The sequence below is a fragment of the Myotis myotis genome, unplaced genomic scaffold (assembly GCF_014108235.1).
Source record: "Myotis myotis isolate mMyoMyo1 unplaced genomic scaffold, mMyoMyo1.p scaffold_m19_p_1, whole genome shotgun sequence".
Lineage (NCBI taxonomy): Eukaryota > Metazoa > Chordata > Mammalia > Chiroptera > Vespertilionidae > Myotis > Myotis myotis.
Genome location: NW_023416313.1, coordinates 169,635,957 through 169,660,165, shown reverse-complemented (window position 1 = coordinate 169,660,165; position 24,209 = coordinate 169,635,957). Strand labels below are relative to the sequence as shown.

The following is a 24,209-nucleotide window of genomic DNA, read 5'->3' as shown; positions in this document are numbered from 1 at the left end:
GCCCCGCCGCGCTGGTAAAGGTCTTCTCCTAGCAGAGCCGCACCGAAGCTAAAGGGCACGCACCGGCCACCTAGGTCTTGGATGGTTCCGGCGGGTGTGAGAGGGTGAGCATCAGAGCTCGAGGGCGAGGGTCCCGGGGAAACGGCTTCTGGGCGCTCGAGGGCTCCATCGCCCTGCGCGGGGATGGCGCTGGAGCCAAAGGGCAGGCAGGCCCGCTCGCCCAGAGCCCCACGGGGCCCACGCGGAGGCTGTCAGCCACGCGAGTGAAGGGATGAAGAGGCCGAGGCAGGCACCGCGGACAGGGCAGGATGGGCAAGAAAAGAAGGGGAAATGCGCAAAGTGTAAAGAGGAAAGGAAAGACGGAAGGAAGGGAAGAGGAGGCGAGGCCCGGAGGAAACAAAGGCCAGGGGCGAGCAGGCCTGGAGCAGGCAAGGGGTGGGGCGCCCAGAACACCGGCTTTTCATTTTTAAATCATCTAGGTGTCTGCGTGTCAAATAAAGACAAGGGCGGTAACGATTATTCTGTTAAATCTATGGTACTTGACTGCGCAAACACTAATTGATTAGACACCAAAATGATTTGTTTAAAGAGTTTTCCTTCCCAAGTGCAGCTGCTCTCCTCATCCTGTGAGGCTGTGGAGGAGTTTCCTAGTGGGCCACGCGCCGCCGGCCCGCAGGGCGCCAATGGGCCCCAGGGTGGGGTGGGCGGTGCAACTGGTCCACCCCTGGCCGCCGCCGCCACCGCCGCCGGAGGCTCCTGGCGGGGCTGCAACCCGTGACTTGCGTCCTTCCTACAAGGCCCGGGATGGTGCATCTGGAGACCATCTTGTGCCAAGCCGACTTTGGTCTCCCACCGCCCTCTTTTCTCTGAGTTTTCCCACTTCGGAGTAGAACTGCACCAGCGAGAGGGCCCCTTGCCCCTTGCCCTGTCCTCCTAGTCCCGAACCCTGGCACTCTACCCTTGCACCTCTTAATCTAGATTCTAGGCACCCGGAGAGGATCCTGAACCACCGCCTCAAACCCGGAAAATCCGTCACTAAGTCCACCCCCAGTAGTCCCGACAGATCTCCTTTGAAATGTACTTCAACGATATAAAGACCAAAGAAAGAAAAATTCACTGCAAGTTTGACAAGAGAAAGGGCAACTCCCCCAGAATCCAACTGGCTGAGGAAAGCAGCGCGGGGTTCTGCAGCCAGAGCATCACCAGGGAGCCTTGGACCCCTCCACAATATTAGGACACTCCTTCTCCCTTCAGGGCACTGGGCCTGAGGCCCTGAAAAGTCCTCATTGAAACTGGGGACCACAAGAACAGATTTAAACCCAAGAGAGCCACTTCTAGCTTATCAGATGGCCCAAGAGATGAAGTAACTGGAGATGCTGGCAAGGGGTCTGAGGTCTTGGCACCGCTCTCCTGGCCACCCTCCGCATCTCCCAGAATCCCAGGGTCAGCTGGAGATGGCACCAGCTGGGGAGAGCCCTTCACCAGAGCACCTTCTCTTTGGATTTGGAGAGGGTAGGTAGGCGATAGAACAAAGGAGAGTGCAAAAACACAGAGTATAAAATATACATATTGTCATGAGCAAAACCCTTAATTTAGGTTAAAAAGGGAAAAAACTGAACAAATGAATTAAAAACTATATGCTAATAGAAGATCAAAGATTAATGAAGAGGGCTAAAATAATTGGTTACCCTTTCCTTGGCCCCCAGAGAGTACAGAGAAGTCATTGATTAATTTTTTAAATGGTTTTCAATGGGAATCACCAGACCACCCCCTTCTGAATTTCTTGGTGTTCTATTCTAAGCCAACAGCAATTTTCTGAATTAAATTTCTCCAGAGGCGGGAGGAAGACAAGAGAGCCTGGCAGAAAGCACCACCAAATCCTTCACCCCATAGTTATCAAGTTGTGGCCAGTATACTGTTGCCAGACACCGAAGAAATGGTTCCTCGCCAGGAGTTTAATTCTAGACTTGCTTCAGGCATCAGAAACACTGGTGAGTTACCTTCTGAAACTCTGGCCAAGGAGCCAGCCACTTACTGGAACTTGGCTGGGGGGCGGGGGGTGCGGGGGGTGCGGGGGGGAGATCTGCCCTAACACCCAGCCTTGCTGTTTATGTGGTCAACAAATGGGAAGTAAACATTCAATGTCTTAGAGGGGCTCTCGAAACATTTCTTTGGAATGGCCCAGAAAACTGGGACGAGGCCATATGTTAGCTCTCCATTACTCACAAAGAAAACTAAAGCAGGAGCTCTGAAGCTGAAGGAAGTTTTCAGAAAAGCTTGTGTGGCCAGCATTTGGGGGAATGGACTTATTTTCATTCTCTTTTCTAAGTTTAATGGGGTCACCTGGTAAGCTCTAGCCCATCCAGCATGGGTAAGATTTTACCTGCCCAATCACCACCACCACCACCACCACCACCCCGATATTTATAAAATAAGCAGTCTGGAATCCTGGTTTCCACACTGAAAATATTACCAGCAACAAGCATCTAGTCTAGTCAATAGTCTTATTTCCCTTTTTCTTAAATATATACATGTATGTAATTTTGTGATAATGATTGACATTATTTTTTAAGTCCCCTGCAGCTACTCAAAATCTAACCAGTTGCCAATAAGCCTTCCCCTCGAACTTCTTTACTGTCATAAAGAATTGTGCAGCATACTGTAATACACTGATCAACCAAGTAGTTTCAAGGAACTTCTCCTTGGGTTTGAATTGTTTCATTCCCCCACAGTGCACCTGATGTGGGTGCCAGGCATTTTGCTGAGCACTGGAAGGGGGAAGGGAAGAGAGAGACAACATGACAAAAAGCTATCTCAGCAATTGGCAATCTGTTTAGTCTCTCTCTCTCTCTCTCTCTCTCTCTCTCTCTCTCTCTCTCTCTCTCTCATTTTAATCTGGCCTAAGGGAAGCCACCCCTTTCCTTAATAGAGGAAAAATTTCCAAAAAATCAAGTAAGGATAAAATGTTTCTGAGAAATCACTGTAATTCAGTCAACTCTAGGAAAACCATGGTTAAATATAATAGCATGAATAGCCAAGAAAGATTAGGGAGATTTTCAAACCAAAGCAAGTCCTGCACACATATTAACTCAACATAGATAATGCTTGTCTAGATCTTTTCTTTGACTTCTCCTTTAGGAACCAACACCGAACCAGCCCCCCTTTTCACAAAGGGAATAGGGGAGTTTTGCTCACCTGATCCCAGCGCTCTTCAGGTAGCCTCTCTAGGCCCTAGAGTCTAGGCAGGGGTGGGCAAACTTTTTGACTCGAGGGCCACAATGGGTTCTTAACCTGGACCGGAGGGCCGGAACAAAAGCATGGATGGAGTGTTTGTGTGAACTAATATAAATTCAAAGTAAACATCATTACATAAAAGGGTACAGTCTTTTTTTTTTTTAGTTTTATTCATTTCAAACTGGCCGGATCCGGCCCGCGGGCCATAGTTTGCCCACGGCTGGTCTAGGGGCTCAGCCAGAGCTCCCTGTGAAGAAGGGTTTCCAGGATCAAGTCCCTAATTAGATACACAAAGAAAAAAACCATGAACAATTTGTGCACTTGGTGGTATTTACTTCTTTCTTTTAACAAACTGCCTTTTGGGAAAAGACTTGTCATATGGACAAGTCAATAATTTCCAAGGGATTAAAATATGGGGGTATGGGAAGACAATAGTTTAGCTCAAAAGCTGCCTGCTACGTTAACCCATTGTCTGGTTTCATATGAGACCCACACATTCTATGCTATGACAAAAAAAAAGAACGGAAACAAGAATGCAGCTTCCCACTAACATATTGTGATCCACTAGGCAGAAAATATACTTTATGCTTGTTTCTCTGGATTAATGTAGATAAAAGTTTAAATAGAGTAATTTTGTTTTCTGAGTTTCTTTATGTCAGTGTATTTTCCCCAAAGATCTTTTTTCTCTCTGGGGGCCTTAAATTCCTAAATGTTCACTGGGCAAGTAGATGCTAAATCCATTGAAGTAGATCCCCAATTCCAAGGCCTCCATAGGCATTGTTTGGACAAGATAGGAGTGTCTCTGGTGACCAGATCAGCCAGATTAACCAATTCCAGGACATGACCACTTTCAAGGAAGTCGGGCTGACTGACTGTACCCACCAGTCTTAACCTACCTGGATCATGATGTCCTGGTGGTGGCAGGAACCTAGGCAAAGAGATGGACCTGCTCATGCCTTAGCTGGTGGGAAGTTCCCCCAAGGGTGGCCCTGCCCAAGCTTTTGCCTAGCCTAGGCCCTAGGGGAACCAGTCACCTCTGCTACTTCCATCCCAGCCCTGATGTCTCCTGGGATCTGGGAGCATTTTCAGTAGAAACACCTCTGGTGGGCTCTGACAGGGTATCCCAGCAAAGGGAAGTACAATTTGAGTTTGGACCAGTGCAGGCCACACACACTTTATTCCATATCCGGGCCCAGATACCCAGGCTTTGAGAGGCAGGCTCCCATTGTGACCACCTTTCGCCCGGGGCTGAGGCTTGGCGCTGACCCGGTCGTAACTGCCAAGAGCCTGACAATGGGCACATCTGTCCTTTCTCTGAGGGATGAAAGCACCTAAGCGGACACGGCTCTGCCTTTTGTTGCAGATTTTTTTTTTCTTTCCTTTGTAAATGAAAGAAAGCCGCGGCATGTGGCGGCCGGGTGTACATCCCACACTGGGGGCCGCCCCACGCGTCCCCACCAGGCCCAAGGACCAAGTTCGATTCCAGATTGGAGCGTGATTGTGAGAAGCGGACAATTACGTCCGAAGCTGAATTGATTTTCAAATCTGGAGGCTTCTCACGCGGACGCCGGGAAGAGGGCGTCCCTGCGGGCCAAGCAGAGACCGGAGCGCCTGGTCCGCCCTGCGGGTATCAGTCCTTCCTGCGAGCAGTGGCTTCTGGGCGCTTTACCAGGAGGGCCAAGGAGAAGTCACAGGAACGGGCTGGGCCACCAGCACCCAGAAGTTAACCTGGGAACCCAGCAGGGCACTCCCGCTCCAACACACACACACACACACACACACACACACACACACACACACACACACACACACATACACGACTTCGGAAGCAGATGCGCCGACTTAATTGTCAGCGGGGCCAGAGGAGGAACCAGCCGGCAGGAGACAGCCAGGTATGGGCCGGGCTGGGACTCTTGGCACCGAGCGCTCCTCTCCCACATCGTGGAAGAGGAAAGAGGGGTGGGCAGAGGAGTATCAAGAAGGTCCGAGCTTTCTGGGTCAGCAGCCACAGAGCTGACCGAAGCCTTTAAGCTATTTGTCCCCTGCGGATGGGTAAAACGTGGACTCCCCGAATCCCTCCGGAAAGTAAAGCTTAGTGGGCCAGGGTGGTGGGAGTGGTGGCAGCCTCGGCATCCCGGGCAAACTGCGCCGGGGGCAGCAGCTGGAGAGAGAGAGCGCCGACGGCTCTTCAGCGCACCACCCGGGAGGAAAACCCAGCCAGTGCAGCCAGGGGCTGGGAGGAGAGCGCCCCCCGCCCCCCAGCCTGGGAGCCGAGAGGGACGCGAGTCCCCCGGGGTTGTGGTGGCGGCCCCAGGTCGCTCTGTGTCCTGGGCCTTCCCACGTGCGCGCCGCAAATCCGGCCACTCGGCGCCACCGGTGAGGCGCAGGACCCCCTCCTCCATTTGTACGGGGACGTCACGGGCCGCGCGCGCGGGGGCCCAGGGGGCGGGGCCGAGCCGCGCGCCTGCGCGCTGCGCCCAGCGGGCGTGAGGGCGGGCCGCGGCGGCGGCGGCGGCGGCGGCGGCAGCGGCGGCAGTACCGCGGCCACAGAGTCTGCAACAGTAACCCAGCCATGGCTCGAGCTGGCCAGCGGCGCGGGCAGGCAGCAGCCGCGGAAGGCGCGCGGGCTGCGTCAGGGGAGCCGGGGACCTCACAATTCTAAGAAAGAGAGGGGCGAGAGGGGGCCAGGGGCGAGGAGGCTGGGGACACAGCGCTCAGCCAACGGTGAGGATCCTTTTTGAAAATTAATATTAAAAAAAAAGAGAGAGAGAACGCAGAGGAAAAGGTGGGGGCAAGAGGGAAGGCGATTCATACAGAGAGGTAGACAGAGCCCCACAGTGAGAGGAAAAGGAAGGAAGCAAGGAAGGCAACAGTCGCCGGCAGCCGATGTGAAGACCGGACTCCGTGCGCCCTTCGCCGCCTCTGTCCGGCCTCATCGATGTTGTGTCCGCCGCCCGCTCGCCCGGATCACGATGAATGCGCAGCTGACCATGGAGGCGATCGGCGAGCTGCACGGGGTGAGCCATGAACCAGTGCCCGCCCCTGCCGACCTGCTGGGTGGCAGTCCCCACGCGCGAAGCTCCGTGGCGCACCGCGGTAGCCACCTGCCCCCCGCGCACCCACGCTCCATGGGCATGGCGTCCCTGCTGGACGGCGGCGGCGGCGGCGGCGGCGGCGAATACCACCACCACCACCGGGCCCCTGAGCACAGCCTGGCCGGCCCCCTTCACCCCACGATGACCATGGCCTGCGAGACTCCCCCAGGTATGAGCATGCCCACCACCTACACCACCTTGACTCCCCTGCAGCCGCTGCCGCCCATCTCCACCGTCTCGGACAAGTTTCCCCACCATCACCACCACCACCACCACCATCACCACCACCACCCGCACCACCACCAGCGCCTGGCGGGCAACGTGAGCGGTAGCTTCACGCTCATGCGGGACGAGCGAGGGCTGGCTTCCATGAATAACCTCTATACCCCCTACCACAAGGACGTGGCTGGCATGGGCCAGAGCCTCTCGCCCCTCTCTGGTTCCGGTCTGGGCAGCATCCACAACTCCCAGCAAGGGCTCCCCCACTATGCTCACCCTGGCGCCGCCATGCCCACCGACAAGATGCTCACCCCCAACGGCTTCGAAGCCCACCACCCGGCCATGCTGGGTCGTCACGGGGAGCAGCACCTCACGCCCACCTCGGCCGGCATGGTTCCCATCAACGGCCTCCCTCCGCACCACCCCCACGCCCACCTGAACGCCCAGGGCCACGGGCAGCTCCTGGGCACAGCCCGGGAGCCCAACCCTTCCGTGACCGGTGCGCAGGTCAGCAATGGGAGTAATTCAGGACAAATGGAAGAGATCAATACCAAAGAGGTGGCACAGCGCATCACCACGGAGCTCAAGCGCTACAGCATCCCACAGGCCATCTTCGCTCAGAGGGTGCTCTGCCGCTCCCAGGGGACCCTCTCGGACCTTCTGCGCAACCCCAAACCCTGGAGCAAACTCAAGTCTGGCCGGGAGACGTTCCGGAGGATGTGGAAGTGGCTGCAGGAGCCGGAGTTCCAACGCATGTCTGCGCTCCGCTTAGCAGGTGAGCGCGTCAAGGAGTTGGGGCGCGCGGGAATAGAAGGGATGGGGCCCCCAGGAACCGAAGGAGGGCGGGAAGAAGAGAGGACTGGGGCTCATCACCCCTCCTCCTTTCCCCGGGATGGTGTCCTTGGGCCTGGAAGAGCCGGTACCGGGCTCCAGGCAGCAGACCGCCTCCTCCAGGACTTGGTGCGTTGGGCTGTGGGAGGCCCTGAAGGCTGAGTGCTGCGGTTTCTGCGACTGCGGGGCGCGTTTGTGCTGGGAGACAGCGCGGGCAGCCCGCACTGCCCGAGGCGGAGAACACTCCCCTCACCTGGGGAGACGCCGTCTGTGCGGCGCTTCTCGGTTGGACACTTGGGCTGGAGCTGCCTGCCAATGTTGATCTGAACTCGCTGCGGTAACCCCCCGTCCCGCACTAACTCTATAGGGGCGGGAGGGGCCCGCAGTCAGAGTTGGGGCAGAAGGTTCTACAGCCGCGAGGAGGTGAGTGTAAGCGGACTTGCAGCGGGCTGTGGAAGGAAGAGGGAGACGGGCGGTGCGGAGGTCCTGGTCAGCCCGGAGACAGCCTGCGCTGCTTACTCGCTTAGGACTTCTCATTTTCATGGTATTCCTTTGCATGATGTTTCGTCTAAATCCCAATGCAGGGAAGGGCGGGGGTGTGGAAATGGCCCCCGAGTCTGCGAGCAAAGGTCTCCCGGACCCGAAACCCCGAAGCGTTTCGGAGTTTTGCGGGAAGGTCTCTGGCGGCGCTGCACGGACACGGTGCCTACCTCCCCTCACCTCTTTCGACCAAGGTGAGGACGAGGCTCCGGCGGGCGGACTAGCCCAGGGACAGCTGAGCCCAGGCTGAAGCCACAGAGGATTTCGTGCGGATTCTGCGACCTCCGAGGGCGGAGGACACGAGGGGAAGTAGAGCCACGGGTAGCCTTGGGCGGACTCGGTTTGATGAGACCCGGGCTGAGCTGAGTAACTCCTGGGTTCATCCCCCCACAACCCCCACCCCCAGCCCCAATTTTAGCCCCGGCGCCATGGCCTGAGTCCTGGCGAAGAGAAAGGTAAAAGCCGGTATGCGGGTTTGTTAATTAACTGATCGTTCTCCATTAATCCGTCCCTGGAGAACGAGAGACAGTCAATCCGCTCAGAGCCGGGGGCACTGAGCAGTTTCACAGACTAAAATCAAAGCCAGAGGCCAGAGCCCCCCTCCCCCACCTCGTGCGGGCCAATGAGAAGCTAGAGGGAGGCAGGTGCTGGCGTGCCCGCGAGCTCGCGACTCCGGCCGGGAGGCGACGCACAGCAATCTGCGGGTCTGGGCGCTTCTGGCCTGCCCTCCCGAGCGACCCGCTGGTTGAGCCTCAGCCCGGCGCTCCTGCGCTCCAAGCAAAGACCCCACGCAGGGAAGACAGGGGTGGGGAGACAGGAAGGAAGAGGTTGACAGGGTGCCCTCTAGGCTCCCGCGATTCCGCTCGCTAGCCTCGTGTGCTGCCACCGTATCGCCCTCCCCCGCCCCTCCACTGCCCCTGCGGCTGACTGCGACCTGAGAGCCGCTGAAGTTTCAGGGAGGGTGGAGAAACGGCTGCCCCACTCCCCGGCCGCTCCACTAATGCGGGTGCCTAAGGTGATCAGTGCCTTTTCACACGCCTGCGCCAGACTCCAGCCGGGCTTCGGGACCTTTTTCCCGGGCAGTACCCGCACAGGCCGGCCGAGAGGGAGGTGGGGGTGGAGGGTTGGTGGAAAAGGAGGGGTGCCCCCGGGGAACCCGTCCCCCACCCGCCACCCCGTGAAGGCGCTTGCTCGGGACTTCAATGACCCTTCCTCCCTCATTGCCTCCTGTTGCCGCCTGGAAGAACAGACTCTCGGGTTTTGTTCAGAGACGATCCCCGAGCCCTGGAAACCTGGTCTTGGGCCCTGTCCTGCGTGAGCGCCCTCTGATCTCCAGGCCTGAGCGCCCCAGTGCTGTTGAGGGGAAGTCGGAATACTGCGACCCGCACATGGGAGGCGCGGGCAGCGTGCTGGCTGAGGCTCATGGAGCCGAGGAGGCTATCGAGTGGGCGCCTGCCTGGTATCCAGCAGCCTGTGCCATGTCATTCTCTGCCCCAGGCATGTGGTCTTTTTTTGGGGGGGAGCGGGGGTTGCCGGGGAGGTTGGAGACTCTGGTAGGACACACGTTTGAACCCCTAATCCCAAAGGGCCTCCGCATCCTAAGACCCGGATGGAGGGATGGAGCCTTGACCCTTTCATTTCCCTTTCTTTAGCTTAATTAACGGGGTGGGGAGGGCTGGGATACGGTCTGGTGCGGAGGAAACCGGGAATACCATGTTGCTGCAAAAACCACGATCTACTTTTAAGTCACTGAAGGACTATGAGGCGTTCTGTTAGCATTGTTATTTATAAAAAACAAAGGGAGGCCGTTTCCTGAACCCTCTCAGTGATCTCGACTGGGCTTTGCAGGAGACATAGAATGGATTTCAGGGCATGTTGGTTGCAGCTGTGCAACACTGCTGCCTCCTCCCCGCCACCACTTCCCAGGCACCCAGAAGCTCCTTGCAGCTGTGCTCGCTGTTGCACTCAAAGACCCGTCAACCTAGTCCCCACCCCACGCGAGGCTGGGCCCACCGTGGTCGGTTCCATCGGTGGCAGGAGGGTGGTTTCTCTGTGCCCCTCCCTGTACCCTAGGCTCCCCGCAGTTTGCTGAGAGTCAAGCCCTCCACACGTGGCTACGTGTTTGGGGAGGTGCCTTCTCCTTAGGAAATTACATCTGCTGGTGGAAGACGGGAGGGAGATGAGGAAATTCTCACCAAATTAACTACCTTTTAAAAATCAATATATGTTCCCTCAATGCAATACTTGCTGCTGCCCCATTAAAGTGCAGCACAACCAGATTCGCGCCGCTCCTCGTCCCAGGTGGGGGTGGGAGGTCTTGGCTGTGCGGGTGGGTGTGTGCCCCGCCTCTGACGCAGGCGCCTATTAAGATGCGAGGAGATTAGTTTCCAATTAAAGATTCCAGAAGGCGTCCACCACACTAGGGGAGCTGCCAGCGCAGGAAGAGGCTGCAAAGCGCACCCGCCAGCTGGCGCAGCACCCGGGACCTGGGAGGTGAGGCCTGCAGGCCCAGGATTCGGGCAGGGGTGTGTGCTGGGCCACTCGGACCCTTTGGTACCTGGAGGCAAGGAAACCTCCAAATGCCACGGAGCCGGCTGGGTCTCTGGAACCGGACTGCGCCCCCTTCCTGTCCAGAATTTGTTCCAGAGTGACTTAAAAAAGGGCCTGGGGAGGAGGAGGGGGATCTGGCCAGGAGGTGGCCATGAGAAAGTCTGGCCGGGGCCAACCTGGACTGTGTTTGCCGTAAGTGGCCTTGCGGCCTGGTTGATTGATAACAGGCCCCTGCGCAAGTTCATTTGCTTTTTGTTAATATTTATCCCCGCGGGTGACATTTCAACTGTCCCCTTGCTTCCTGGGGCCACGGGAGCCAAACAGGAGAGCCTGGGGCCAAGGTGCTGGCTCTGGGAACCCCACTTCCCCAATCCTCAAAGACTCCCGCTGGCCGGAGCCCGGAGAACAGCCAGGACTGGGTGTGGGGACACTGGAGCTGGGAGAGCGCCTGAGTCATAGAGTGGGAAGAGAAGGCGCTAAGTGAATTGGTTCCCTCGCGCCCCAGGTCTCCCGCGCAGTGCAGCTGCTTGCAGCAAGCTGCGGCTGGAACAAAGGGCTGGCGGGGTGCGGCCGGTGGCGGCTGGGCTCGAATCCCATGAGAAGTGCCTCTTCCGAAGGCCGGGGAGGGCCTCCTCCCAGAGTGGCTGGGGACTGGGCCAGTAGTCAGAGGGCGATTACCTCCACCCCACCCCCAGGCCCAATGGTGGCTGGAGACCCCACACACACCAGCTCAGCAGGAAACCAAAAGGCCTCGCTCTTGGGGACAGTTAGCAGAAGGTTCTACGTGAGCCTTTCTTGCAGCCCATGTCTGAACCCTCGAGGATATGAGACAAAAGTTTCCCCTTGCTGTCCCCACCAGGGAGCACAAACACCCCGGTGAGGAGAGAAAGGAGGGAGGGGTTAGGAAGTGTGCACGTGGTTTGACTAGGGTGGGGGGGAGACCTGCTCTGGGGGCTTGAGGAGGCCTGACGGTTATTGTGTGGCGACTCAGGTGTCAGCTTATCGAGGATGGCCACCTGAGATAAGTAAACACCTCGGCCCGTTCAAAGGGTGACCGGCTGTCCTGCCAGCGGTGCAGCCCCGAGCCCCTTGGAATCGCCAGCGGGGTGATGGGTTTGGCCTGAGCGACCCGCCTGGCCCAGGGCTGCTGTGGTCACTAGAGACCCAGCCCTGCCGTCGCTGCTTTGCAACCGGCAATTGGGACGGACTGTGCCATCCCATCGCAGGTTGTGTTTGTAGCCTCAGAGTGACTGAAAACCCAGGGCGCGACTTTATCTTCAAGGGTCCAGCCGTGGGCGCGCTCCCTGTGGGCTCGCCTTCCCTGGGTAGCAGCCGGGCTGTGCTGCGATAGCTGCGCGCGCCCCCTGCGGGCGGCGGGCCTGGCGCCCAGCAATCCTCCGTGGTTCAACCTGCTACGAAGCTGTCCCAGGGATTTCACAAAAGGTAACTATTTTGAGAGGAAGAGGATGTGGAGGAGGAAGAAAAGGATAGCTAGTGAATCTGTCTTGGTCCCCAACAATGCTTTAATATTACCCCAGTGATGACACAACATTGCCATCCCATCCCCCAAAGTACACACCAACTCTAACCTAGCCAAACAAGATGCGAGTCTGGATTTTCTAGCCGAATGATACTTTTGCGGGCATGTTTTTATTTGAGGAGCTCAGGGCCAGAGTAGAGAAGGTGACTCTGTGTCTGAAGAAGGAGGTTGGGGCTGAGGGCTGTAGGACCTGGAGGGCGGGTTAGCGGTTCCTTTGTTTTATTGTTTCCCCTTCCAGCTAACTGATGGAAGTTGGGAGGCTGCTCGGAGGCCTTGAGCTTGGAGGTCTTTGTTTGGTCCCTTGTTGAGTGGGTGAAAGGGCGTCCGCAGGCCCACCGGCTGGGAGCCTTGGTGCAGCGTCAGGACCCTGGACAGGGCCCTGCCTGCATGCAGCCTGATAGATCCAGTTTCTTGTCGCCCCTGGAAGGTGGCAGGGATGTCTTTGAAGAGATAGAGTGAGAAAAGGAAAACTAACAGCTAATATTCAGACGTTTGTGAGAGATCGTAAGAGCCCGCCAGAAATATACACCACCACAATCAAGTAATCGGAAAGATCAAACCTATTCTCGTCGATCAGGTGGTTGATCTTTACCTCCCTCTCTAGCAGCTTTCTGTGTGCGTCTGAGAGCACACCTGCTTATAAAATCGGAATTCCAGTCCCTATGGGTGTGACAGGGGTTGGATCATTAAGCTAAAACGTTCAATTCAGTCCCTTTGATCCATGCTGAGGAAAATCTATAGTCATCTCTAATCTACGAGGTCTTTAAAGAGGTGGTTACACGGGCTGTTTTGATGTCATCATTTCCACATTTGTGGTGAATTCAGCTAATCAAACAGACACTGCTACCCAAAGTTCTCAAAAGAAACAGTTCTTACAAAGTATATCGGTAAAATTTATTGTTGATTTCCGTGAAGGAAAGAAAATCCTGAAATCCGATGAAGGTAGGTAATTAGCAGGGAGGTTCTTGGTGCCTTGCTCCTCAGAATCCATAGTTAGAAGACTTGCCCTTCAAGTAACAGTGCTCAGTGGTGTTTGGTAAACTCCACATATTAGAATAAACACCAACTTAATGTTTAAATTAACCAAGAAGCCTTGTTGGATTGGGTGAGAAATGACTAGTTTCACTGCAGACCCTGTTAAAACAGTAGAATTTCCACTCTTTTGGTAAAATTGAAAAATCCCCTAGGGTAGCAACAGAAAGAGGGTCTTAATGAAATCATGGTAATTAGAGGGTAGATTCTTATAATTCTGGATGAAAGCATTCAACAAGTATTCATTAAATACAATTTCATTATGTATCTATTTGAATAAGAAGAATAAACACATTTGGGAGGAGAAGAGCTATATTATTTCCACATGGTAACAAGAAAAAGACTTATTTGTAATGTGAATAAATTTAGTGAACAATTATAAATTCCTGTCTCCTATCAATATATTTGTATAGGTTTTTACTTTCAACATGCATATGTTAATACTAATGAAGCTTTATTTCCTCCTGAAATGATAGGATTGGGTTAGATAACCAATCACAAGACAATCTGATCATTTTGATAGGAACAAAGATTTGTGTTTTATCACAGTGTCTTGCTATAAAGTGATCACATTATATTTCCCCCAGGAGATATTATATTATCATAAAGTTGGAACAAATTATCTTCTAGAAATTTTCTTCTAATTTAGGTGAGACAATTTGATAACACAACAGCTGAACAGAACCAGACCCTGAAGTACAACCCATCAGATTTTCATGGCAATTGATAAGGAAGGTTATGTCTGCTGTGCACTTTCTGTTTGCCAGATACATGCTAGGCACAGAGATGTTCTCATTGAATATTCATTGTCTATGCCAGTGGCTCCCAAATTGTGCTAAGTATTGGAATCGCTTAGTGGTCTTTAAAAAAAATGATTCCTGGCTACAACCTTAGATAGTCTGTTTTAATTGCTATAGGGCAGCCGTGGGCAAACTACGGCCCTCGGGCCGGATCCAGCCCGTTTGAAATGAATAAAACTAAAAAAAAAAAAGACCGTACCCTTTTATGTAATGATGTTTACTTTGAATTTTTATTAGTTCACACAAACACTCCATCCATGCTTTTGTTCCAGCCCTCCGGTCCAGTTTAAGAACCCATTGTGGCCCTCGAGTCAAAAAGTTTGCCCACCCCTGCTATAGGGCATGATCTGGGCATTGGGATTTTTAAGAGTTTGAGGTGATTTCAATGTGCAGCAAAGTTTGGGGTCCACTAGTTTATGTGCTAGCTACCACACTTACCCTGTTTCTCCGTACAATGAGATTAAATAACTTACCTGAGGTAGCACAGCTGGAAATCACTGATGCATGGAACTCAGGCTTCCCAGCCATGGCCCAGAACCCTCTTACCCTCCTCCTTGTGCCTCTATTACTAGTACAGGTCTTCCAGGTCAATGGGCCTTGAGTGCAGAAATGTCTGATTCTCTGTCACAAACACCCAATCTAGAAAGTCTCTGCATAATAAAGGTCTTGAAGTTAAAGGGTGTGTCTTCTCTCTGGGACTCTCAATGAGAGTTACTTATGGAAACTTAGTATTTCCTTTTTACTCGGGACTTATCAGAGAGACTTTCTGTTGCTCTCTTTTGAAGAAGCAGCTAGAGGGAATGTAAGGCAGTAGCAGAGCTAGATGTGGAACCCAAGTCTCCCTGTCCGTTTGTTCACTTAAACAATTATTGATGGGCAAGACCGATCTCATCAGATGTGTTCTGTGGGTAGGACTGGCCCATTGGGACCCGTGCCTGGAGGAGGGCCCAGATGCCCAAACCTCCCATACTTTCAGGCATTGGTCTTCTGATCTGCACTTGCACAGCAATTACATTTCTTGGCTTCACATCAACGCCAGCCTTGCTATTCCAAAGCTTGCCTATTATTCCTAGTTTAGGACTCTGCTCTAAAAAAATAATGAATTGACTAAAACTCTGTATATATGTTGGCAATCATCCAGAGGGCAACTTACAATTCCCATCAAATACTGTGTGTTTCCAGTTATCCATGTGTTTCTCATCTCCCTTTGCATATGCCATAGGGCACTCAGAATCGAGTTGCTGAAATCACTGCTTTCGTTTTCACATCTGGTGATGAGCTCATAGTCCCAAAGAGGGATTATCAAGGAACACAATAAACTATGTGCTTTTCTCTTTCTTTCCTGTTGTCTTCTAAAACAGCTCAGTGGGGGAAATCAAATAAATAAACCAGCGAAGCGCGCCACCTAGTGGCCCCCGTGCTCACTTCAGGTAAAGTGCGTGAGAGGAGTGGCTAACGCGATTCAAGTATTGATGGAGTCACAAAAATCGTTCATTAAGGCAATTTAATCTTTGCTATTAAATGTCCCTTCAATTCATTTGGGGTAATTAAGATGCAGTTAAAGTGATTAAATTCTAATTACTTATGCTAGACAAAGACATATTTGTCACACTAATGCGGTTAACTAAGGAGTCAGAAAGAAAGTTAACATTTACTTCAAATGATGCAACTGGAAAAATCAGTTCCTCTTTTCATCATTAATCTAGTGAGCTGGGTGATTATGTAATGGCACTACAAGCTCATTAAATAGGGGAAGTGCTGATTAAAATGACGGCGAAGAGGAAAACCTGATCCAGGAGTACCTCAGCACCGTTTGCTCAGCATTCCTCGCAAAGTTACTTGGTGTTCTTTCCCACCCCACAGCAATAAACAGCTCCTGAGTTTTTTCCTGATGCTAAAAGAGGGATGGGCTCACAGAAATCTTTTATTGTCAGCCTATAGACATTGTTAAACCAAAAGATATGTTAAAATAGTAAATAAATTCTTGGGGTAGGGATGAGTAAGGGAAGTGTGTCTGTCTGCATTGGAGGGTGGGTCGTTCCTGAGTTAAAATGTCCACTGCAGGCTTCCGAACCACATTCCCTCACACAAACACCCTTGCTGGTGAGCAGTCCTTCTCCCCTCCCTAGTTCCACTTTACTGCCTTTGATGCCTGGAGACAGATTCCTTTGCACAGGACCACGCTCTGTTTAATTACTAGGTGCACTCAGCTGCAAATTGGTCCCTCTTCAGTGTTTTTCTGCATTCACATGTAAAGCCATGTGAGATGAGACTATGAGCCGTCAAGTTACTGAGACTATTTTGCCATAATGTGCACATAGTTCCCAGCCTCTTGCCATAGCTTAATTATGGGTGCTCAGAAGAGTGGGGCGAATTGAAACTTATTAAATTTGAAGCTTGCCTTCCTTACAAAATGGCTTCTTAAGGCAGTGCCTAGCATTTCCCTGGGGTGGAGGAGGGGGTGAGGGTGGGGGTGGTGTGGGGGGAGGTGATCCAGAAACAAAAATGGTCAGTCAGAAAATTGGGGATTCTTTTCCCCAGGAGATGGGTGTCTTTCAACACTGTTAAATTTGCATATTGAAAACCATAATTGTGGAGATTGCCTTTATCTCATTGAAATTCAGTATTACCCTGTTGACTTCATAAGCAAAGAAGCTAATGTTATGAAATGTATCAGTCAATTAAGTCAAACCACCACCTTTTAAAAATAAATGGGAAGTTATTTGAATATTTAGAGTCATTATTAATTTAATAGAACATGTTATGCCCCCTTAGATTACTAAAACAAACAAACATTTTTAAACCCTGGAGTAAAAATCAAGAGCCCTAGAGACAGGTTCTTGCACTAATTAGCTCTGAGAACTTGTCAAGTCTTTGAACCTTTCTGGGCCTCAGTCCCCTTAAATGTAGAATGAAGGATTTGGCCTTAGGGTGCTTCCAGGTCTCACATTCTATGATCGATTACCTTCTATGGTGACTGCACATCCACAGCAAAGTCTGTTTTCTCAGTTCAGTGCTCTGTCCCAAAGTCAGGACTCAGCAGGATGTAAGGCCCAGGGGCCATCTGTTGGGCAGAGTCTCAGGACCAGGCTCTCCTGTCAGATGGCCAGGAGGAAACAGTCCATCCAGTCAGGAGAGCTGCCTTCTAGCACAAAAATGCTGCAGTTTGAGATTGCAGTTCCTGTGTCCTAATAGTACAAGCTGTTGGCAAGGCTATGGATCACCAGGAAGTCATACACTGCTGTTGAGAATGTAAATTGGCACTGTTACTTCCAAAGATAGTTGTGACATTATCTTATAAACCTGAACCTACTCCTATCCAGAAATTCCAACTCTTTGGTATATACTCAAAATAAATTTACAGATGTTCCTGGAAATGTGTGCAAAACTGTTATCAACATTGTTCATTAGAAGAAAAAAGGAGAAAAAGAAGAAAAAAAACAGCCCAAATGTTCACTGATAAGGAATGCATAAATAAATTGTGATGGCCCTGGCTGGATGGCTCAGTTAGTTAGAGCATCATCCCATGCATCATTGTTAGTTCAATCCCCAATCAGGGCACATACCCAGGTTCAAACCTCCGTCCGGGGGAGTACAGGAAGGCAACTGATTGATGTTTCTCTCTCACATCAGTGTTTTTCTCTTCCTCTCTCTCTCTCTCTAAAATCAATAAACATATCCTTGGGTGAGGAAAATAAATAAACAAACAAAGATGTCACAAGATATTTAAATAAATAGATAAATAAAATAAAAAATAAATTGTGATGTATTTATATAATATAGTAGTATCCTGTGATGAAAATGAATGAGCCACAGCTATACACAACAGCATAGTTGAGTCTTAAGAACAATGTTGCTTAAAAAAACAACAAGATGTAGAAGATCATACCAGAACAATACCATTTTTACAAACATCAAAAGCAAGCAATGCCAAATAATTATTGTTGGCAGATACATAAGTATTGTTTTTTAAAAAACAAATGAATAATGAATACAAATTCAGGAGCGTGGTTACATCTGGTAGGAGAAAGCCAGGTGATCGGAGGAGAGAACACCCTTGTAGGTTCACATGGCAGCTGATGTTCTAGTTCTTTTGTTGAGTGCTGCCGTCACAGATATTTATTTTGTTATTATGCTTCCTATCTTAAGTATATGATGCATATTGTTTTGCAGGCAATACAATAGGTTACTTAATTTTAACATTGGGGAGTAGAAAAATTGTTTTTGTCTGGTTCCCCAAACCAAACAAACCCCACAATTATATTTGGCCTATTTAGTACAAATTGAAAGAGGAAATGTCATTAGATATGGAAAGAGGGGACATTCTTTATTCATCTGAGCAGCTGTTATAGCAGCACTGTGCTTAGTCCTGGGGATAGTGTGTACAGCGGACTAGTCCCTTGCAACTCACAGTCTAGTGGGGAAGAGAGATAAGTCACTATCCATATCCTTCTTCTTGGTCGTTTGTGCTGAGAAGAGGTTCAGGGGACGATGAAGTGACATTTTTGGAGATCTGGAAGATGAGTAGGACTTGGATCAGAAACCAAACAAGAGGCTTCCAGGCAGAGGGAACAATAGCATGTGCGGAAGCCCTGGCGGGAAATCCCTTTGTAGGTTTCTTGGATCTGGATTATCACTGATCTGGAGGCCTCTTCCTTTCCTGGCACAGCTGAGTGGCACAATCCCCTTCCGACGATAACAGAAGCCTTCTCTGAGGCCGTGGTTTTCAATGGTGGTCAGGGGTGAGCAGAGGTTTTCATATTTCTAGGGGAGCAAATCCGATTGGTGGAAGAGAGGTCAGGGAGAATACATGTTGGTTAAAAAGCCTCCCACATGATCCTAATATAACTCCAAGTTGAGAATTAGAATATTGACATTGGGAATTTAAGAGAAAATGACTTTTTAAAAAATATATTTTTTTATTGATTTCGGAGAGAAAGGAAGAGGGAGAGAGAGATAGAAACATCAATGATGAGAGAGAATCATTGATCGGCTGCCTCCTGCATGCCCCACACTGGGGATGGAGGCAGCCCCACTCTGGGGATCGAGCCCACAACCCAGGCATGTGCCCTTGACCAAAATTTAACCTGGGACCTTTCAGTTTGCAGGCTGGTGCTCTATCCACTGAGCCAAACTGGCTAGGGCGAGAAAATGATTTTTATTTTTGCCCCTTTATCATTTATTTTACCCTTTTTCTAAAATAACCTATCATTCCATAGCTTAAATACAGGGATGGGCAAAAGTAGGTTTACAGTTGTTCATAGGGAAAATAATACCATAGTTAAATAATAAAACAAGAATAAACTCTTATCCTTTTTATTATTTATTAATTATGGTAAACCTACTTTTGCCCCACCCTGTAAAATATTATTATTACATAATACATAATGTTATTTATCATTATATAATATTTCACTTCTTTTTATCTCTTTTGAGATAAAAATTTACTCAAAAATTCAAGATTCCTGTAGGAATAATTGTTTCCATACTCTCCTCAATCTGAAAAATTATCACTGTTCTTTTGGTCCTCCCCACTGAAAGTATGGCTCCCACACAACAGCACTGGCCTTCTCAGGGAGCACTGGCCTTCTCAGGGAGCTTGCAGAGAAGTGCAGACTCTCGGGTTCCATCCCAGACCTACTGAATCTGAATCTGCATCTTGACAAGATCCCCAGGAGATTCATGTGCAAATTCAAGTCTGAGGTGCTCCATGGAGGGTCTTATCACATGATCCAAAAGTTCTGTTTTCCTTCACTCACCAAAGCATTGACTGGGTGCCTCCTATGGGCCTGGCCTTGGGTGCCTTCTATGTGCTGGAACTTGGGATAAGTGCTGGAGCTGAAAAGAGGAACGATGTGTCAAATCCTGAAGGAGATGGCAGGGAGGATGTTGGTTAATAAATACTTACAGTGTCTCTGATGAATGCTCTGATCCTGGTAGGAATCAAGTTCTGTGGGAGCAGGTAAGGAAAGTGGAAAGAAGGCTGAAAAAGCGACTACAAAGAACCCAGTGTATCTGTGTGGTCTAAAGGATTCGGGCCTATAAGAGTAGGAGCTAAACGAAGTTGTTTTTCTTGTGGAATGAAGTTTTGAGATTTGTTCTTTTGAAAACAAGCTTGAGTAGGAGATAATGGGAGAAGAGGCAGTAGCAGGGGACTAGCTATGAGGGTCTGATTATATGTCATTGTCAACACAAGTGGAGAAAATGGGTGGGCAGAATTTGAGGGACATTTCAAAAGTAAAACCCAGAAGACATTGTGGAGAGTGAAAAAGGAAGAGGAACCGACCCCTGTGGTTCTTTCTTGGGTAGCTGGGTGCTTGGGTATACCTTTAGCCATTGAATGGCTGTGGTAATGTAAATATAAAGTTATAACATTTCAGAATAGTCCACACTCTCAATCTGTCACCTCTGCACAGATTTGATATGTAAATTCAAGTATCTATGCCTCACCAGAATATGTTACTTAATGATGTTAGTATGATGCTCATGAGGTAGATTGTGGGCTCAGCCCTTGAGGTCTGGTTTTCACTGCCCAGTGTTGGTGGGCAGTGATGGACCCTCTGATTCTAGCCAACAGTCAGCTGTTGGGCACACAATAACCATGAAGAACCAGGGTAAAGGTTAGTCCCAATCCATTCCTGCTGGTAGAGAAACAGAAGTAGTCCCCAGTAACTGTGGGTCAGGAGTCTTCTGTCTATAAATGAAGACAACAGGAGAGAAGATATAAGCACAGACATGTTGGAAGGACAGACAAGTGTTGGCAAGTCTTGGTTTTCATCACTTTCAGATCACTTTGGGATGGCCCAAAGTCAAGCATCTTCTCATACAAAAGAAAATTTTGCTTTATTCTAGTTTTCATGATTGCTCATAAACCTCAATTTTTTAAAATTGTTTTTAATTAATAGATATTTATTTTTGAGTACCTGCTATGGGCACATCATTTTTTAAAAGTTAAACAGGGTGGGGGGAAAAAGGAGACATATGTAATACCCTTTGTAATACTTTAAGCAATTAAAAAAAAAAAGTTAAACAGCATAAAAAGGTATACAGAGGGGAAAAAACATGTTTCTCCAAACCAATTACCTAGTTACGCAGTCCCCCTTCCCTAGAAACAATTCCTGTTAGCATTTTCTTGTGTATTCTTCGGAGATAGGGCTTTTCAAGTGTGTGTGCGCGTGCATATTTAAAAAAAATAATCAAGGACCTCTTCCATCTCCCAGACAATAACACTCTGGGGGAAATAGTGAATGCCTCTTGCTTCCTCTTGCAAAATTCTGCTCTTTTGACTGACAGTTGTCTTCCTGGAAATATATATACATGCCTGACAAAGTGCTACCCACTGCTATTAACTGAGCATTGAAATTAAAGGATTCGCACAGGGTGAACAGCCTTCTGGTATGCTGAAAATGGTCTCAGGTGTTTCAATGGCTGTCCCCTTAATCCAGCTCTTTTATGAATGTCAACTCAATATACCAAAGTGGTCCAAAACTTAAGCTTATAAAAATAATAGAGGCCTAGTGCACAAATTCATGCACCAGTGGTGTCCCTCGGCCTGGCCTGTGGGATCACTAAAACTGGCTCTCTAACATCCCCCAAGGGGTCCCGGATTGCGAGAGGGTGCAGGCCAGGCTGAGGGACCCCACCAGTGCATGATCAGGGCCAGGGAGGGACACGAGAGGTTGGCCAGCCAGGGAGGGACCACGGGAGGGCTCCAGGGTGTGTCTGCCCATCTTGCTCAGTCCTGATCAGCCAGACCCCAGCAGCAAGCTATCCTACCGGTCAGAGGTCTGCCCCCTGGTGATCAGTGCATGTCAGTGAGCAGTTGAGTGGCCTTAGCATATCATTCGCACATTACGCTTTGATTGGTTGAACAATTAATCACTTAGCATATTAGGCTTTTATTATATAGGAGATTCTATCTACCACCGGCCTCTCTATTTTAAAGTAATGCAATACCCAGACACAACTACTATGTCACTTTAGGGCCTTCAACACAAGGGTGAAGGTTTTTTTCCAATGAGTGAATGATTGTAGTATGTATATATAATGTTGGATCCTGCTTTTATCTGACATAGCCCTACTAATTTTTTTTACCATATTTGCATACTTACCATGTCCAACATCTTGTATCTTATTTTTAAATTTTACTTCAATGCTTTCTAAAAAGTAACTTATTCTTGTAACAGTATAATGTACTAATCAAGAAAAAAGAAGACAAGCCCTAGCAGGTTTGGCTCAGTGGATAGAGAATTGGCCTGCGAACTGAAGGGTCCCAGGTTCGATTTCAGTTATGGGCACATGCCCAGGTTGTGGGCTCAATTCCCTAATGATCTCTCATCATTGATGTTTCTATCTCTCTTCCTCTCTAAAATCAATAAAAATATATTTTTTTAAAAAGAAAACAAGAAACACTCATAACACCCCCAGAGATACCTGCCTTTTGTTGTGAATATCCTTCTAATCTTTCTTCAATGAGATGATGCATACATATTTTTTTGTAACATTTTAAATTTAAAAATTCCATGTTATTAAATTTATGGTAGAATATTTGAAAATACATAAAAGAATAATGGAGCTCCTGGCTAGTTTTGCTCAGTGGTTGGAGCATTGGCCTGAAGACTGAAGGGTCAGAGTCATGGGCAAGGGTCCGAGCCTCGGTTGCAGGCTTGATCCCTGGCCCTGACCGGGCCAATGCAGGAGGCAACCAGCTGATGTGTCTCTCACATCGATGTTTCTCTCTCCTCTCTCTCTCTCCCCTTCCATCCCACTTTCTCTAAAAAAGGAAGACGAAGAAGAATGGAGACAATAAAAATCCCTGGTAATTCCACCATCCCTGCCCACTCCCAAATACCTCATAAGTAGCATCCATTAATTCAGCATATATGTAGAGGTAGAGTTTCACAATTTGGAAGACAGCAGAGTGCTCCACGTCAGAAAGCCTACCCATTTTCTGTTTTACAGCTATGCTATATTTTAATCAGTCCCTTATTTGGGGGCACTTAGGTTGGCCCATAAATTGATTGGGTAAACATAAATTTGTATGACTCTATAGTATTTTAGTATCATGATTTACACAACCTCTCCAACAACTTTCCCCATCATTGGAGATTTCAGTGATTTCAGGATTTTGGTTTTGTTTTGTTTTTGCTCTTACTAATGTCAGCAACATTATACATAAAACTTTACTGAAATATTACTTTCCTCTTTGAAAGCTATTTTTTCTCTAATTATTGAAGTAATACTTGCTCAGTGTAGAACTTTGGAAGATATGAAACATTATAAACAGAATCAAATCATTTATAATTTCATAACCCAAAGATCATGCCTGCTTATATGTTGGTTTGTTTCCTTCCAGCTTTTTAAGAGTACATAAATAAAATACATTTTTAAATTTTCACAAAATTGAGCTCATGGAGAATTTACAACTGAACATATCTTGATGTCATTAAAATTAAAAAATTTTTTAATTGATTTAGAAAGAGAGAGAGGAAGGGAGAGAGAAACATCGGTGTGTTTTTCCACTTATTTATGCAGTCATTGGTTGACTCTTGTATGTGCCCTGATGGGAATCAAACACACAACCGTCGTGTATCAGGATGATGCTCTAACCAACTTAGCTACCCAGCCAGGTCAATGTCATTAAATATTATTCAAAAACATGATTTTAAATAATTTTATTTGGAAATTATTTCACAGTTTTCAGTGGTATAAAAATAAAATAGTAAAAGAACATCCATATATTCTTTGACCAATTATTAACATTTTATCATTGGCTTGTTCACATTCTCTCTCTCTCTCTCTCTCTCTCTCTCTCTCTCTCTCTCTCTCTCTCTGTCTCCCTGAATTTCTATATGCACCAGTGGAGGGTAAATTATATCTTGAGTGTATTTCCAAGGGTAGGGGCATTCCCTTCCGTAGCCACTGTTTACCTTTGTCAGTGGACCCAGTAAAGTCTTCCATGGCATTGTTATCCTCCAGTCAAATATTAGTCTGTCATAGATCTTCTTTTCTTTAATCTGAAACATTCCCACAGATTTTCTTTACCTTTTATAGTGTTGACATGTTTGAAGAATATACTCTCCACTTTTTAGAAAAGATACTTCTCACTTTGTGTTTATCTGATGCTTCCTCAGTTAGATTGAGATGACTCTTGCCCAGAAAGCTGCATGGTGAGGTGAGTCCTTCCCCGGGATCTCATGTGGAGGCCCATGACGTCTGCCTGTTCCTTACTTACTGGAGAGGTCATTTTGATCATCCAGTCACGGTGTTGTCTGCTTTCTCCACTGTATAATCGCTGGGCCTTCCCCCCCCCCCCCCCCCCCGTCCCTTACAAATAATAAGCAGTCTTTGGGGATACTCTTTAAAACC

General features: G+C 49.0%; 1 protein-coding gene across 1 annotated transcript in view; it reads left to right on the top strand.

Moving 5' to 3' along the window:
- Positions 1-5,800: 5,800 nt before the first annotated feature.
- Positions 5,801-24,209, top strand: part of ONECUT1 (one cut homeobox 1) — a 43,535-nt gene continuing 25,126 nt past the window's right edge. The window contains exon 1 of the mRNA XM_036301990.1: positions 5,801-7,323. Coding sequence (XP_036157883.1) covers positions 6,207-7,323 — 1,117 coding nt within the window. The 5' untranslated portion in view covers positions 5,801-6,206. The remainder of the gene's footprint in view (positions 7,324-24,209) is intronic.